General features: G+C 39.9%; 1 protein-coding gene across 1 annotated transcript; it reads left to right on the top strand.

The window, feature by feature from the left end:
* Nucleotides 1-2,063: 2,063 nt before the first annotated feature.
* LOC141629150 (uncharacterized) lies at nucleotides 2,064-2,910 on the top strand. The gene is made up of 2 exons (XM_074442198.1): nucleotides 2,064-2,288; nucleotides 2,401-2,910. The coding sequence occupies exons 1-2, from the start codon at nucleotides 2,064-2,066 to the stop codon at nucleotides 2,908-2,910; spliced, it is 735 nt and encodes a 244-aa protein (XP_074298299.1).
* Nucleotides 2,911-16,722: the final 13,812 nt, after the last annotated feature.

Below are 16,722 nucleotides of genomic sequence, written 5' to 3'. Positions count from 1 at the left end.
ATATTAGCTACCTTTTCAGCTAGTTTCCAAACACTTTTAATAAAAATCAGCTACTTTATCAGCTCCTAATTTTCAGCTACCTTATCAGGTTTCAGGTACCTTTTCAGATTTCAGGTACCTTTTCAGGTTTCAGGTACCTTTTCAGATAGTTTTGCCAAACATAGCCTAAGTCTGAGTCTGATAAGAGTGGAGTCAGGTGTCGAAGCCACCCCCTCCGAAGTCTTTCCTTTAAATGCACCCCTTTCTAGTTCTGGTATTCCAGGGCCTGTCCCAAGTACTTTTGTTGTCTCGCCACTGACCTCCGATCAGTTGGCTCTAATGTTAGCACATTTCGCGCAATTTCAAATTAATAATAAGATGAACCAGTTTGCTTACCACTTGTTTTATTTACATTGCAATTAAATTTTTGAAAATAATTGTTTTAGTAGTGACAATGAGAATGAGGCCGAAGGCGAACAGGTTGAAGAAGAAGAGGAGGAGGTAGAACCACCTCCACAATTAGTTAAAGGGTTAGAAGAATATGACCAAAGAAACTCGGTGATCGAAGAAACCGAAACTATCAATGTGGGAACTTAAGATAGGAACTACCTTAGATACCATAAAAAAACAAGGGTTCATTGACCTGCTGTTTGAGTTCAAAGATGTGTTTGCATGGTCTTACAAAGACATGCCGGGAATTGATAGGGAAATTGCAGAACAAAGAATTTTGATCAAACCAAGGTTCAAACCAGTAAAGCAGAAGCTGCGCAGAATGCGTTCAGAGTGGTCTTTAAAGGTTAAGGAAGAAATTGATAAATAACTCAAAGTCAGGTTCATAAAGGTGTCGGAATATTTGTATTGGGTCGCCAATGTAGTGCCAGTCTTGAAGAATGATGGTAAGTTTTGTGTGTACGTGTGTACGTGGACTTTCGGGATCTGAACAAAGCTAGTCTGAAGGACGACTTTTCATTACCTCACATCGATATCTTGGTTGACAATACCGCAAATCACGCATTACTATCTTTCATGGATGGATATGCCAGTTACAATCAGATTAAGATGGACGAGGAAGACATGAGTAAGACAACATTTACGTCACAATGGTTAACCTATTGTTCCACAGTAATGACTTTCGGATTGATAAATGTCGGGGAAACTTACCAGAGAACAGCAACGACATTGCTACATGATATGATGCACAAAGAAGTCGAATTTTATGTCGATGACATGATAGTCAAGTCAAAGGAATGTAGTGGCCATCTCGGGGCACTACAAAAATTCTTTCAAAGATTGCGAAAGTATAACATGAGATTGAATCCACAAAAGTGTGCTTTCAGGGTCACGTCTGACAAACTATTGGGTCATATCGTTAGCCACCGTAGCATCGAAGTAGACCCATCAAAAATCAAAGCCATTATGGAAATGCCCCATCCCGAGACCGAGAAAGAAATTCGAGGTTTCCTGGGAAGAGTTCAATATATAAGTCGTTTCATCGTGAAGTTAACAATGATTTGTGAGCCGATCTTCAAGAAAATGAAGTTCGGAGTACATCTTATGTAGGATGGCCAGTGCCATGCCGCATTCGATAAAATAAAGGAAGTGTTATCTCATCCACCAGTTTTGAGCCCACCAGTAGCCGGGCTGCCATAATCGCTATATCTAATTGTCACGGATACATCAATGTGGGCTATGTAAGCCCAAACAGTTGACAAAGAAGAATGAGCTATTTAATAAATTAGTAAAAAGTTCTTAGGCTATGAATTAAAGTACACACCTCTTGAAAAGACGTATTTGGCCCTAGTCTGGGCAACGAATAAATTAAGACATTACATGCTTAGCTACAGTGTAAGTGTCTACTCCAAAATGGATCCGATCAAGTACTTGTTTGAAAAACCGGTGCTAAATGGAATAATGTTGAGATGGGCCCTCATGTTCTCGGAGTTCGATCTCAAATATGTACCTTTGAAAGTGATCAAGGGAAGAGTAGTCGCCGATTTCCTCACCGACCATCCAATCGAAGAAACAAAAGTCATTGACACTTGATCATTTCCCAAAGAAAACGTGGTACACATCAAGAATGACATATGGGATTTGTATTAAATGGAGCATCAAACTATATGGGATATGGAGTGGGTACACTTCTTATCTCGCCAACAGGTGAACACGAGCCCGTGTCCATCAAGCTGGATTTCAATGTCACGAAGAACGCCGCTGAATATGAAGCATGTTTGCTTGGTCTACGCAGTGCTCTAGACTTGGGTGTAAAGAAATTATTAGTACGTGGAGACTTGTCGCTTGTGATCAATCAAGTGGGTGGGTCATGGAAAATTAAGAGCCAAAGCTTGGCCCCATATCAAACCAGAATTGGAGAAATACTTCGAAGATATTCGATAAGTTCACCTCCCCAGAGAGAAAAACCAGTTTGCAGATGCATTATCCAAGTTAGCTGCCTTAATCAACATTCCCGATCACATTGACAGTATGCCAATATATGTCGAACGAAGATCATCACCTGCCTATGTGAATGCAATCGATGATGCCGAGGAAGGTGAAACCGAACCATGTTACACATCCATTTTGAAATTCAAGGAAACAGGAGAGTATCCTCTTGACCTTGACACGCGTGGAAAGCGGGCTCTACGAATGTTATCCGCCCAATTCATTAAGACCAATGACGGGCAATTATATAAGAAGACAGCTCAAGGTGTTTTGTTGCGATGCATCGATAAACCAATAGCTAAAAAGGTTATGGAGGAAGTCCATGACGGTGAATGTGGGCCACACATGAACGGCCATATGTTAGTCCATAAGATCATAAGGCTTGGTTATTATTGGACAACGATGGAAACTGATTGTTGCAAATATGTCAGGCACTGTCATAATTGTCAGATATTCGCGAATATACAGCATGTGGCACCTTGTATGTTATAAACCATGACGTCACCCTGGCTATTTTCAACCTAGGGAATCGGAAAAGTAAACCCATCAGGAACTGGAGGGCATTGTTTTATCCTTGTTTTAATCGACTACTTCACGAAGTGGGTAGAAGCAAAGTCTTACCAAGTGTTAAAAGCGTAGAAAGTAGCACAATTCATTCAAAGTGATATCATTTGCCAGTACAAAGTACCACATGAGTTCATCAGTGATCACGGAACTCATTTCCAAGCTGAAACCACAGTTATACTTGAAAAGTATAAAATCAAACATCACAAGTCATCAGCATACCGACCACAGGCGAATGGTGCGGTAGAAGCTGCTAATAAAACAATCACAGACATTTTGAGGAAGATGTCTAGCAACTATAGAGAGTAGCCAGCAAAGATACCCTTTGCATTATGGGGGTATAGAACTTAAATTAGAACAACCACGGGTGCAACCCCGTATTACTTGGTATATGGAATGGAAGCGGTTCAACCAGTTGAGCTGGAAGTACCGTCCCTAAGGATCCTACTAGAAAGACAGGTTCCTGAAGTAGATTGGGTTTAAGCAAGATATGATTCACTAGTCATGCTCGACGAGCAACGTTTGAACACATTGTACCATGTCCAACTCTACCAGAAAAGGATAGAGAGAGATTTCAACAAAAAGGTGAAACCAAGGGGAATTAGTGAGGGTGATCTGGTTCTCAAGTCGGTTAGAGCTTTGTTACCTATTGACCCGAGGGGTAAGTTCAAACCAAATTGGGCAGGCGCTTGTTTGGTAAAAAGATTTTGTCGGGAGGCGCTGTTCGATTAACAGATTTGGATGAGAATGACTTCACAAATCCTACAAATTTGGACTAGATGAAGAAATACTAGCCTTGATGACCTCATTCTCAAATGTTATGAAATAATTTTTCAATTGCAAATGTTTTTAGAATAAGTTGTGAGTTAATTATCAACACTGCATAAAATATTTTATGTGAGAGCTACGGACTCGATTTGATTCTGTTGTAAAGCAGATACGTAGGCAACTCTTAGTTAAGAGTACAACATAAACATGTAAAACAAAAATGAAATTTTTGATGCAGAAAGTGGGAATTTCTAAAAAATAATAAGTTTTTATTTATTCTAAATTCCGGGGGAAGCCCGTTACAATATTTTATTTCGGGCGAAGCCCATCACACAAACTAAAAAGGAAAGCACACAAACAGTAATAATAATAGTAGATAGTAATGTTGAAGACTACTCTTTGCTACCCTCAGTCGGGCCGCATGCCCCATCACGACGAGACGATGTCTCACCTATCATCACTCGGGATCTTTTCTTCGGAAAAATCATTAATTCTTCCCGAGGGCCCAGTCTGTCTTTCGCACTAGGTCGAGGACCAAGTCTTTCTTCAAGTGTCAACCCACTTTCACTCCTCGGGCCTAACATTTCCCACACATCTGAAACCAAAGAGTCAGTCCTAGGAGTCGAGTCAGTCTCTGTTTCGGGCCTAGATGAAATCGGGGTCGTCCCAGTAAAGAATTATCGGTTCTTCTCCCCTTTCTTGTGGTATTTGTAGTCAACGACTTCATCTTCCTAAAGTTCCCTCCGGGCCTTGAAAGAAGGCTTAATAATCCATTGCAAATAAGAGGGTGACACCCAAGTAGAAGCAAATGCCTCAGAAATATGCCAAATAGTCCTCCGAGTCCAGGACTCTAACCATGCGTTGCACCTCGCGAGAGTCACTCGGATTTGGCCGCGAACGGGCTCAATATAGGGAATCAGTTACCGACGACCGACTTGTCGAAAAACACGGTCCGGATAGATATGGGTGGACCACTCCAAGCCCAAAAGAGTGAGATGTCTGGTTCTATCAGTTTCAGACAAACCAGTAACTGCAGTAAGGTGAAGCCAAGGTAAAACCCATCTAACATGTAACCCAGTATTGGCAGAAAGTCGCTGTCGCCAGAAAGGCTCCTTCTTCCCAGTAGGAAACTGTCGATGACGAGAAGTGAAGCTTCTCACTTCATATGTACCTGGAACCTTCAGTGGATGAACCAACTTGAGTCTCTCATATAGCCAGATCTGTGAAAAGGGCCGAGAAAGCGGACTGGACTACAGGAAATGATGTTAAACCCACTGAAAAGAAAGAAGGTGGGCAAAAAAAAAAAACAAACGAAAAAAGACAAAAGAAAAGAACAAAAGAAAAAAAAAAAAAAAGAGAGACGAAAAAAAAAAAATGCCGGAAAAAGAAAAAAAGAGAACAGCGGAAAGACGGGTTATTGATCCAGGATAAGCAAGGTTTGGGTTCGCCTTCCGAGCATCTAACCCAGCAATGATTTCAGCGAGAATGAGCCAAGCTAGGCTCTTACGTTGCTCCATCTGTTCAACGATCCGAATGAACTTCGCCTTACAATAAGAAGTTGGTACCTCAATATGCCCTTCAAAAGCATAAAGATGAAGTATAATAAATCCAAAAGCCCTACGACGGAACGCCGAAGGAATCAGGAGCTCGTCGGCATGACCAAACTTCTGAGCAATAGCGAGAAAGTTTACTCGTTCCCCATCAATGAAGGCACGCGGCTCACCACGTGACAAACCAAGGAAATCACAGTACTTGTTAGCCCATCCCCTCTGAAAGTTGGGAATAACAGGAGTCAGCTCAATCTTCCAACCTCCTAGAATGGCAATTTCTTCCGGAAAAGGACAAATCTCTTCTTCTGGAAAAGCAAAAACATGATGGGTAGGGTCCTAGAATTTTAAGCACTCATCATGAAAGATAGTTTCTGGCAGGACCTGTCCCAACGGGATTAGTTGTTTCAATTCTGTATCAACAAGTATCTGAGAATCCAATCCCTTGAAATCGGAAGCCCAAGATGACATGGCTTTTCGAAGAGAATTCATGATTAACAAAGAGTTTTGTGAAGAAAAGAGTAATAAGTTATGATTTACCTCCTTTTATGATCTCCTTATATAGGAAAAAACATGGAGAGAGTTCCAATGGTTTTAGGAAAGTCTTGCTTGCCGCCCAAGCAACACGGCCGAAGCCTCGGGCCGCGGGCCTTCGAGTTTCCTGGCCACCGTTTATCGCTTGTTGCACCAAAGTTCGTTGTCACGGGCTTTCCTTGTGTTTCGCGGGTCAGAATGGCCAATCTACATTTTTTTATCCCCAGCAAGTCCATATTTGAATTTGAAAAACCATACGCACTTACGGGTTTTTCTTATATATTTTACGGGTTACGTCTTGCCCATGTCATTTATGGGTCAATCACCGAGTCAGAAACTCCAAACATGTCTACTCATCATTTTCCTATGAAATTTCAAAAATTCAAGTGAACCTAGGCGAAGCCAATTTTCAAAGTAAGACTTTAGCTCCGGGCGAGGCCCATTTTCAAATGAAAAGTTTTCGGCTGAAACCCATTTTCAAAATGAGATGTCAATATGCAAATTGGGTCAAAAACCCAATTCAATGTTTTATTTCCGGCCTCGAGCCCATCCATGTGAGCTACGATTTCCGAAAATTCGGGATAGTATTATGTGATTTCTGTTATGATATATGTTGCACCGTAAAGTCAGAAACTTTAGAACCAATGCAACTAGGGCTCTGTCGCTTTCAAAAGCTCCAAAGATCGCCACGATGATGTATGGAGAAGTCTCCAGCAAGTAAGAGTAACCCGTGGCGGGTTACCAAGATGAAAATACTCCCTAGGAGAATGTAACCAATGACATTACAACAACACTGCTCAAAGTTGGGCCCCAATGATGAAGATTGTTAATTCTAGTGGGTTACAGTATTGGAGAAGTATCTCCAATATATGATAGCAAACCCCTTGGGAGAAACCCGTCCTTTTGGGTATGGTTAGCAGAATGCATGCCGTCAGTATTTGGGTCGAGACAACAGAATGCCAAGACTAATGTATGCCGAACTACGATGAGGGTTTGATTCCGTCACAACGGATACGTAGGCGCCTAAGGATAAGGCTTAATCCACCACCATACACCTTTGTGGGTCGACGACCAATAATGATGATTTGATGCAACAGAAGCAAGAGTCAATATCCAGCAATGGTTCAGGTATGAGCTCTTCTTATGGCTAGCGAGCTTACATACGTAAGTCTAATGGACTCTAAACGACCCACGGAATCCTCAGGTCAAGAGGGACCTGGGGTATACTTAGACTTTCGCCTTGTCCAAGCCTCAGTCAAAGTGGGGGCTCTGTAGATACCCGTATCCGTCGATATTGGAATTTACAGAAATCTCGACAAAACACTCGATGATGATAGGACACATGTTTACTTACATCGCTCGTTAGCGGATTTCGTTTTGTGATGCGGGTGAAGCGTTATTTGACGGTTTTATAATTTAAATAAAATTTAAATTATTTTGAAATAAATGAGATTTATTTCATCGGTTTTCTTTATTTTCGAGTTTATTTAAAATTTAAAGCTTTTATAATTTATTTGAAAAATAAATTATCGTTCAATTTTTTATTTTTTAATTTATTTGAAATAAGATATGTGACGGTTTCATTTTATCGCTTTATTTTAATTTGAAAAGTTAATTTAAAGCGGTTTTAAACGAGTTTTTTTTAACGGTTTTAAGCTCGTTTTGAAGACCATTTTAAGCTCGATTTTTGGACAGATTTTGACACGCGTTTTGAGGCTTGCTTTGACACAACCCATTCCCCCCATGGTCCCGGGTTCGAACCCCGCTACACTCATCTTTTCTCCTAACTTTTTCACCCCAAACCCGCGCAACCCAACTCTCCCTCCCCTGTTTTCCCGAGCCCACGCCTAACACCAAACACCAACCCAGCCCAGCCAATACCACACTACCACCTTACCCATCAACCCAATACCCAACCTGGCCCAAAACCTTGACCAAACCTGCACCAAAACCCACCCAAACAACCCCAACCCATACCCTATTTTGCGCGGCAAAATAGGGACTCCTCCAGCCCTTTTCGAAGCCATATCCAACCCACTCTCCTTCCCTATATTTCCTTACTTGCTCTCCAAGCATTAGAGATATTTACCTCCCCATAACCAGCTCATAAGATCTCCACAAAAACCGAAACAATCTCCCAGAACATATCCTTTCCTTATCATCATCCATAACCAACATATCCACCTCCACCTTCCTTATTATCGTCTAACTCCCTTTCCCCTTCCACAAATCAACCCTACACCAGCTATATGACCTAACCCTAGAACCCCTACCTCGTTTTCTATATAAACCAACACCCACACACCATAAAACATGACGAAAAAAGAGACAAAAACAACAACACTCAACACGGCTAAAAACCCTAGCAAACTACCATCAATCTCACGTAAGAAAGCCGCCCTAAACTCCTCTCATACCCATACAAAAAGTACAAGGTTCATACAAAGGATTAGATAAGCATTACAACATCGATTTGCTCTCTTGTTTGTGTTTTCCCACGTTTTGGACAGCCACTGTTCTCGTCCAATTCTCGTTGTTTTTAATTCATTTTTACTTCTGTTTCTTACTAAAGTTTGAATCTTTGGAGTCCATGGATTCAAGAACATCTTTCGAGTTTAGATTTGAGTAAGGAGCGAAGTCACAATCGTTGTTTGAAAATCGTTGTACGAAGTACAACAAAATCGTGTTTTTCTGAACTCGTGTGAGCTGCATCTGCTCTCACTAGTTTTTAATCATTTAAAATGTACTTTTTGCTTCCTTTTTTGCTAAATTTCGAATCTTTGGAGTCTAAGGATTCCAGAACATCTTTCGGATTCAGATTTGAGTAAGAAACGAAGTCACAATCTTCATTTGAAAATCGTTGCACGAAGTGCCTTTTACGCGAGAAAGTTTGTTTTTTGAAATTGTTTTCGTTAAATTGTTTTGATTTTTGTTTTACGATCGTCAAAGACGCGCCTTCTAATTAAAGCTTGTACACGGGATCCCGAGTGGTGTCCAAGTTTACATGTAAGTTGAGGGTGAACAAAATCCCGTCACATCTCCTTTCTCTTTTACTCGTGTTTGTCACGGCCTAAGTCCTTTTAATCGTTTTTTTATCGTCTTTTAATTATCCTCTCATGTTAGTTAATATGTTTTGTAATTATGATGTTAATGATGGTTAATTGCTATTTAGGATAAATAGTATGTTAATCATACGCTTGTATTTCGATTTATGACGCTAACATGCTTAGTTAGAATAAGTAACATGTTTAAACGAAAAGTTTTTTAATTGTATAACGATAACATGTTTAAATTAAATAAAATAAAATTTTAGTTAGTTTAATTCGATATCACATGATTTATGCTTGTTTAATTTTAAGTACGAAGCAATTAGAATAATTCACATGTCTTATGTTTGTTTTAATTTTAATTATGAAATAATTAGATTAAATAATATGTTTGTTTGATTAATGATGCATGTATGTTATTTGTATCATTTATCTTGTTAAGTCTTAACTTGGCCAAAGTAATATGTAGAAAGCATGTTAAATGAATTAGACATTCATAGGTCATAACAAAATCCGACATAGGATTTAAATGAATTTCTTTAAAGAATTTAAATAAATTCATCTTTTCTTATGACGATTTCTCGCTAGTTTAATCGCGCATGCTTAGCATCTGATTCATTGCACTCGATGACTAGAATAGTCAACGTTGACAACCTGTTTTGGCCGTGTGATGCCTCGGCCTTCGTGCCAATTTTGGTTCGTTTTTTTGTTTTATTTAGTTATTGCGGTTTCATTTCAATTGTTATTGTAATTTAATCGTTGTAATTATTGTAATTAATTTAAGCAATGTAATTTGTACTTTAAATATGGGTCTAGTAAGTCCTCTATTTTAAGTCAAAATGATTTTACAAAACCTTTGCTTTAGTTGTTAAATCGAAGTATTTAATCAATTAAAACGAAGTGAGTGCGCAAAACGATGATGAAGCTAAGGACGAAGTCCTTTGTGAGCCGTGGTCTCATCATTGTCATGTTTTTGGAGGTCTAAGTAGGCGTGTCAAGCGTGAGACAAGTGACATGTCTTAGCAATTGTATTTAGATCGAAGTGTATCTTTAATTCAATTGTTTTCAAATCGAGTCGACGAGAAACGTCTGGGTTGTAATAGTTAGTTCCCCAACGGCTCCCCCATTCCCATCTAAGCCATGCTTGTGAATGCTTATTAGTATAGTTCAAATAAACCTCACATGCTAAATCACTTGGACAAAGTAGATTAGATGCATTAAACGATTAGAAACCAAGCTCACATGTTAGGATCAAAATGGTGTTTTGCATTCTTTTACAACGAAAGGTAGTTTTGTCCAATTAGCCATCGTAGTCCTCAGTAGAGGCCGTTATTGCAACGGGCGGGGGTGGGTGTTTTATTAACGAACTTCCCATCACGTACTTTCAACAACGAACTCAAATCTCATTTTCAAAATGGTTCCCAAATTTCCTTAAATTTGGTGGCGACTCCAAGCAATTTTTAAACCCGTGGATTGTGATCAAATCCCCACATCCACAATAACGATTTTGTTTTTTTTTTGGTTAAGTTTGTTGTTTGGGAGGATTTGGGAGAGAATAGGGTAGAGAGAGTGAGCAAGGGTAGTTTGGTCTTTTTTTAAAAAGCGTCGACGATTCGTTATAAAACGTCGACGACGTTTCGCAACCCGGTAAATTTAAGAGGGAAAATTTGATATGGTAAATGTGTTAATCGTTATGGTTTTGTATCTGGTTAAATGGATCGGTTTTATTTGGGTTGACCTAAGTTTCAGTTTTTATTACGAATTTATTCCAGTTAGATATTTAAATAGGTTTGTGCTATGTCGGTTCAGGTACGATTCAAACATTGTCAATATTAAATCAAGTTAGTTTTTGGTTACGATTTTCTTGGGTTGGATGTCATTAACTGTCTTAACATCCATTATATTTTTCAATTTAAATATAATAATTTAAAGTATCACTGTTAAATAAAATAATGAAAAACTCGGAGGTTTTTTTATGAGAAAAAAAATATTCTAGTCAATTGGTTCATTTTGTATTACTACTCATTTCTGAGTGTAGAGTACTCGGTCGAGTAGGCTATACTCGACCGAGTGCGTCATCAGGTGTTTTGAGTCAGGCTTCTGACTTGGTGGCACTCGACCGAGTTTAGGGGACACTCGGTCGAGTAGGGTGTACTCGGTCGAGTGTCGTTCGTACTTAACCGAGTGCATCTGTTTCGGGTATTTTCCGCGTTTGATTAGGGAATGATAAGGGAGTTATATACTTCGATAATCATTTCGTTAATCAGTTTCTAAAACCTAAAATATTTCTCTAAACCCTCCCTAATCACTCTAATCATCAAGTAAGCAAGGATCTAGCTTTCGGTTGCCGAATTTCATATTCTAGTGTCAATCGAATTGTAAGTATTAGTTTTCGTTTCTTTTGCAATTTGTTTATATTCGTTGTAACCCTAATTTGGGTTAAGATTGAGGGTAATTAGTTGTTTAGTAATGGATTATGATGTAGTATTACTTGATTACCATTGTTTAGGTGAGGACTTCGTAGAGGAGCCGTTCTAGCCTTTGATTGTTGTGCTTACTAGTCAGGTAGGGTATCCCTATTCAGTCTTCTATATGGTTGATTACGAGATGATAAGGTGTTTCCATGATTATTGTTGTTATGATATTATTGTGGAGTTACTAGTATTGTTGGTATTATTAGTATTGATTGTGAAGCCATTGTTGGGAGATGGTCTTCACCCCCATGATTCGCCCCTTATGGCTCCCGTTATAAGGGGGATGGGGGATGTGCACATTAATGATCTGGGTTCGCTCATTGTGACGAGCGGGGCTTTAGGTGGCAAGGCTGCGGTCTACCACTGGCTGGGGTGGATTGTAACACCCCACGTTAATTGAAGAGGTCCAGTGATAGGCTTAAAATCCGGAATTGATCGAATGTACTACTCATATCAATAAAGTGCACTTTCTATTATGGTCATCTATGCAAAAGAATTCCACAGTTAAGCGTGCTTGGCTGGGAGTAGTCTTAGGATAGGTGACCTCCTAGGAAGGTTCCTGGGATACGCATGGGTGAGGACAAAATGTGCTATAAAGTACCCGTGTTGATTTGTGGGCCATGTACACAGCCTGATGAGCTATCATAAATAACCGCTCCCGACTCGGTTTGGGATGGGGTGTTACATGGATAACCTGTTGCGATGGGTAATCTGGTAGGACTACTGTAGATACCTCATTTTTACACCTCCCGCCAACTAACCAGTGATTACTAGGCCGCATGTTTGATACGCGAAATGATTTTATGACAGTTCATAAATTCATCGACAAATGATAGATCAAACACTTGAGTCAACCCCTTGGTCGTTATCTACGGGCCGATACGGTCGTTTTGACAGTAATTAGAGTTCATTTGGAGTCCGGGTCAAAAACCGCTTCATTTTTCTAAAAACCGTTTAAATGCCGAGTCGAAATATTCCGGAATATTCTAGGATTCTCTGGATAGTTATTCCTAATTAATTTAAATATTTTAAGGAAATATCTTCCGTATATTGTGTTTCACGGAATAAAGAAGTGTATATCTACCGAAATTCCATAAAAAATACGGAAATCTTTCTTGCTGAGGAGGAAACCTCTGGAGAAAGGACGCAGCAGGTGTTGTGCCTTTTCTCCAGCCCTCTTTTCATAGTTTTTCAAAATATTTCCGTGATTTGTTTCCAAATCCGTGTCATTCCTAAACTCCTCCATATGTTTAGTATAAATAGAGGCCTTCGGCCTCCATATTTTTCACGCGAGTGTCCACCCTTCTTTTCTCTCTTTGCATTCTAGACCACGCTATTGCTTTCGATGCCTACGTGCTTGATCAATCGACCATGTAAGCTGAGATCCTTCTGAGTCCCAGTCACGTTGCATAGACCGACCAATTTGACCAACTCCACGTTTAATCAACCTCATCAGTTCACCTAAATCTTCTAACGAGGGCACTTTCCACACATATTCGAGTCGAGCAATCACTAAAACGATAACTTTAGCCAATCTCGTTTTGTCAATCATGTAAGTCTGATGGTGTAAAGGCCATTTTGTTTATTGTACTTTTTATTTTGTATCATCAATGTAAGGTTTATATCAGGAGCACGTTCAAAAACTAACTTAAAATCAATCTTTTAAAACCGTTTTTACAAAACAGTAGAGTTTAGACGTCGAGAAGAAACAAAGCAGTAGTTGCGCCTCTTCGAAGGGTCGCAGCACTTGCTGTGCCTCTTCCAGAGGCTGCTGCTGCTCCTGCTCTTCTTCTTCTTCCTCGACCTTCTACAATTTTCTATTTTTCTTATTTCTTTCATTTTTCTTTGTTTTCTTTGTTGTGTCAGAATATAAATCAGGTTTTAACAATCCTTTTTAAATTGCAATGCTTAATTTGTCCTTAATCCCGAGTAATTCAATACTTGCGGGTTTTCGCCATTTTAATTCAAAATTTATTCTTCGGGATTCGGCTTGTTCATGTCGAGGTTCTGGAATCCTAACTTGATACATAAGTTTTCTTTCGAGTTTTTGTTTGTCTAAATCCATTCTTAACCTAAAATTTGTTCTTTTGTATTTCCGACACGAGTTCATCGTTATCATGTAAACCGCTGTAATTTCTCGTTTCTAATTCATTTTATGACTTGCCCAGATGCATATAATAGCTTAAAACACTTCAGTTCATGTCCAATATCAATAATCGATCCTAAATCTACCAATGAACGATAACGATGTTGCGGTTCTGACTTCACAGATAGAGCCCAGCTCTAGAACAGACGGAGGGATTGCTGCGCCTCTTCTAGAGGATGAAGCAGATGCTGCGCCTATTCTAGGTTGGTCTATGTCCCTAAACTCTTTCCCGCTTTGACGTATTTTCGTATTTTAATTCCAATTTTATTTTTCCTTTTATTTTCTTCTTCGAAATCCCGTCTTCGAGCGTGCTTTTGACGTAGATCAGATAAATCTTGTACTTTGTAATTTTGATTATTGTAATTCATTTATCGTTAATTTTGATTATTGTAGATCATTTATCGTAATTATTTTTATGTATGATTTAATTGTATGGCATTCACATGAATTGAATCTAACTTCCAACTCCGACCCCTGATTGTTTGCTAAAACACGGGTTAACCGACATACTCTAATTTCACATGCTAGCACTAATCTATATTTGTTGCATTGGATGCATTACATCGAAGACATATCAAATATAAACAATTTCCCTAATCATTAGTAGAGGCCGCTATAGAGGCGGGCGAGATTAGGAGTTCGAATTAAAGAGCTTCCTAATACGTACCCTTACCCCTTACTCCAGTTATCTCTGGACATCCGTGTCCATTGGCATCTCGAGAGTCATTCTAGACATAGAATGCTAAGGGTAACGAGTTTTTAGTGTTCATGTCCTTACTTTGTGTCTTGATATGGCACGAGGTATTCGAACGGTTTCCAATTTTTCCACAATAAATTGGTGGCGACTCCACAAATGCAGGCTTATTCAACCTTTCACTGGTTTCAAAGCCTCACCAATCGGTAACGGCCCATGATGTGCTTTGGCAAACCAAGGTTCCGTGGGAGAAATGCCGCCGCCTCGAAACCAACGTGCAGGTTCGCGCGGCGCGGGTGGCCCATGTCCACAGTATGGCAACTCCGCTGGGGATGATACACTTACGTGTTACCCAGGGTGAAACTTCAACAAGTTTAGGGAATAGTTTATACGAGACAGTTGTCGGTTTTCATTACTCGACCTTCTTAGGTCATTTCATTTGGTCTTCCTAGGCCCTAAACCAACCCATTCGACAAATCGTCCCATCCGGACGGTCCGAATTCCTATTTGGTCCTAAAGATGGATAGCGATTGACGTCAACCATATTGCGGTACATACTCATGTTTGTATCGAGAGCTTTCACTACTCGAGGAAATGGACTAGGAACCGACCTTACTCATGTTTGGCACAGACCTCTCCACAGACCAGGGTTTGATTGCTTGGTATGGAAACCCCCCATTTAAGCCAAAACCCTTTAAATGCACTCAGCATACCATTATAATGCCCATATGTATGTTTGTATCATATACGTGATCACCATTTGAAAACGAAACCATGATGAAATTTTGTAAAATAAAATCCATTTCAAAATGTAAATATTTTCGAAAATGGCCTAAAATAGCGCAGAATAAGACGAAACTCTATCCAAATGTCCAGTCAAACTTCGGGCCTAAAACCCATTTCAAAACCCACTTCGAGTCAGCACTCCTACAACTACACTACAGTTGTCTAGGACAAACATTTCAAAATTTGTCATTTTCAAATCCCACTTGACACAGTGGCACACACCCACCTCATGAGTCAAGTCTTTCTTTGAGTAAGTGAATGGTCAATCATGTTTTGATTCGGCGTCGATCTCTTATTCTCAGTCCAAAGTGGTGGGAACTAGTCAAGCAAGCGTTAATGGTGAACCCCAACAGCCCGTAGATGGTAATGATCAAATCCTAGCTGCACTCCTTTCTCTCTAGGCAATCCAAAACCAAGCCTATGCTTGTCTCAATGCCATCGAGGGCCGTATTGTCGCTGTAGAAGCTAGACTTCCTTCTACAGAGGATCCCAGTCCCGACATTCTCGTACCCGATAGTCTTCCTCCCTTTGTTTGACAACCAGAAGTCAATCTTCCACCAGGTCCTACTGAAGCTGAAAAGCGACTCCAGTATTTGGAGGATCAACTAATTTACCTCAAGGGAGATGACATCTATAGAGAAAACAGTCTCAAATATGAGGCAGTAAATGCTCAACTGGCAACTAACTTCAACATGACTGATATCCTGAAGTTTAAGGGGCACGAAAACCCTTTGAACTATATTCGTGCCTTCAAAGATTATATGTCTATCAAAGGCATTAAGCTAGAGATGTTCTTATCCCTTCATCTCTCGATACTATTCCTAAGCAATGGTTCTACTCTTTGGATCACAAAAAAATTGCTACTTGGGACGATGCTGCAATTGAGTTCACCAAACAGTACGCAGATAATGCTGAAATTCAAGTCAATATGCGCACTCTAGAGGTTCTTACCCAAAATAAGAAAGAAGGTTTCACCGACTTCCTAAATAAGTGGAGAAAGACTAGCACACAACTCGTCGAGCGTCCAGATGAAGTTACTCTTGTTGAAAAGTTCGTAGACAATTTAAGGCCAATCTATGCGAACCATCTAAGGTACCAGAACATAAAGTCTTTGAAAGACTTAACTGTGCTAGGAACAAGAATTTAAGATGACATCTGTAAAGGACTCTTGTCCAAAATGATGGGTCGCGGATATCAAGGCACAACGAGTCGTTCTTATGGCTCCACTAGCAAGACCGACGAGGTCAACCTTCCCGAATCATCTAAGAAGAATAACCCACAGAGAAAATTCACTAACGTTGTCGACTCGTACTCCAAAGCTCTAAAAAGACTGATGAAACAAGGGAAACTCCAGCCTATCGGTCTTACACCTGACCCAGAGATGAAGTCTAAGTTCTTGATGAGAATGCCTACTGCGAGTACCATAGAGACAAAGGGCATGATACAGACAATTGTTTCAAATTGAAACATGTCATTCAGGATATGATTGAAGATGGGCGTTTGCCTATACCTCCCGCAAGCAAGTCTAACAATACTCAGAATCCTCTTGGAATTCTGATGATCACCGATGAGGGATCAGACTTGGATTTCTCACACCTTATCTCTCCAATCGAGGAGGAGATCAATGGAGTTTGGGTAGATAACGTTGAAGATGTCTACCTCTGGGATCATTCTTTGATAAAAACTGCAGAAAATATTACGGACGAGATCATTACCATGATACTTCAAGACGACCATTTCAATC

This window comes from Silene latifolia, chromosome Y, assembly GCF_048544455.1.
Source record: "Silene latifolia isolate original U9 population chromosome Y, ASM4854445v1, whole genome shotgun sequence".
Taxonomy (NCBI): Eukaryota; Viridiplantae; Streptophyta; class Magnoliopsida; order Caryophyllales; family Caryophyllaceae; genus Silene; species Silene latifolia.
The sequence above is the reverse complement of the archived record's forward strand: the minus strand, read 5'-3'. Positions and strand labels throughout refer to the sequence as shown.

What these genes read in the sequence shown, in the direction of transcription:
- LOC141629150 (XM_074442198.1), top strand. Translation starts at nt 2,064, where the DNA reads ATGGGATTTGTATTAAATGGAGCATCAAACTATATGGGATATGGAGTG. An exon ending in TGTCGCTTGTGATCAATCAA is followed by an intron (nt 2,289 to 2,400) that starts GTGGGTGGGTCA and finishes GAGAAAAACCAG; the next exon opens with TTTGCAGATGCATTATCCAA.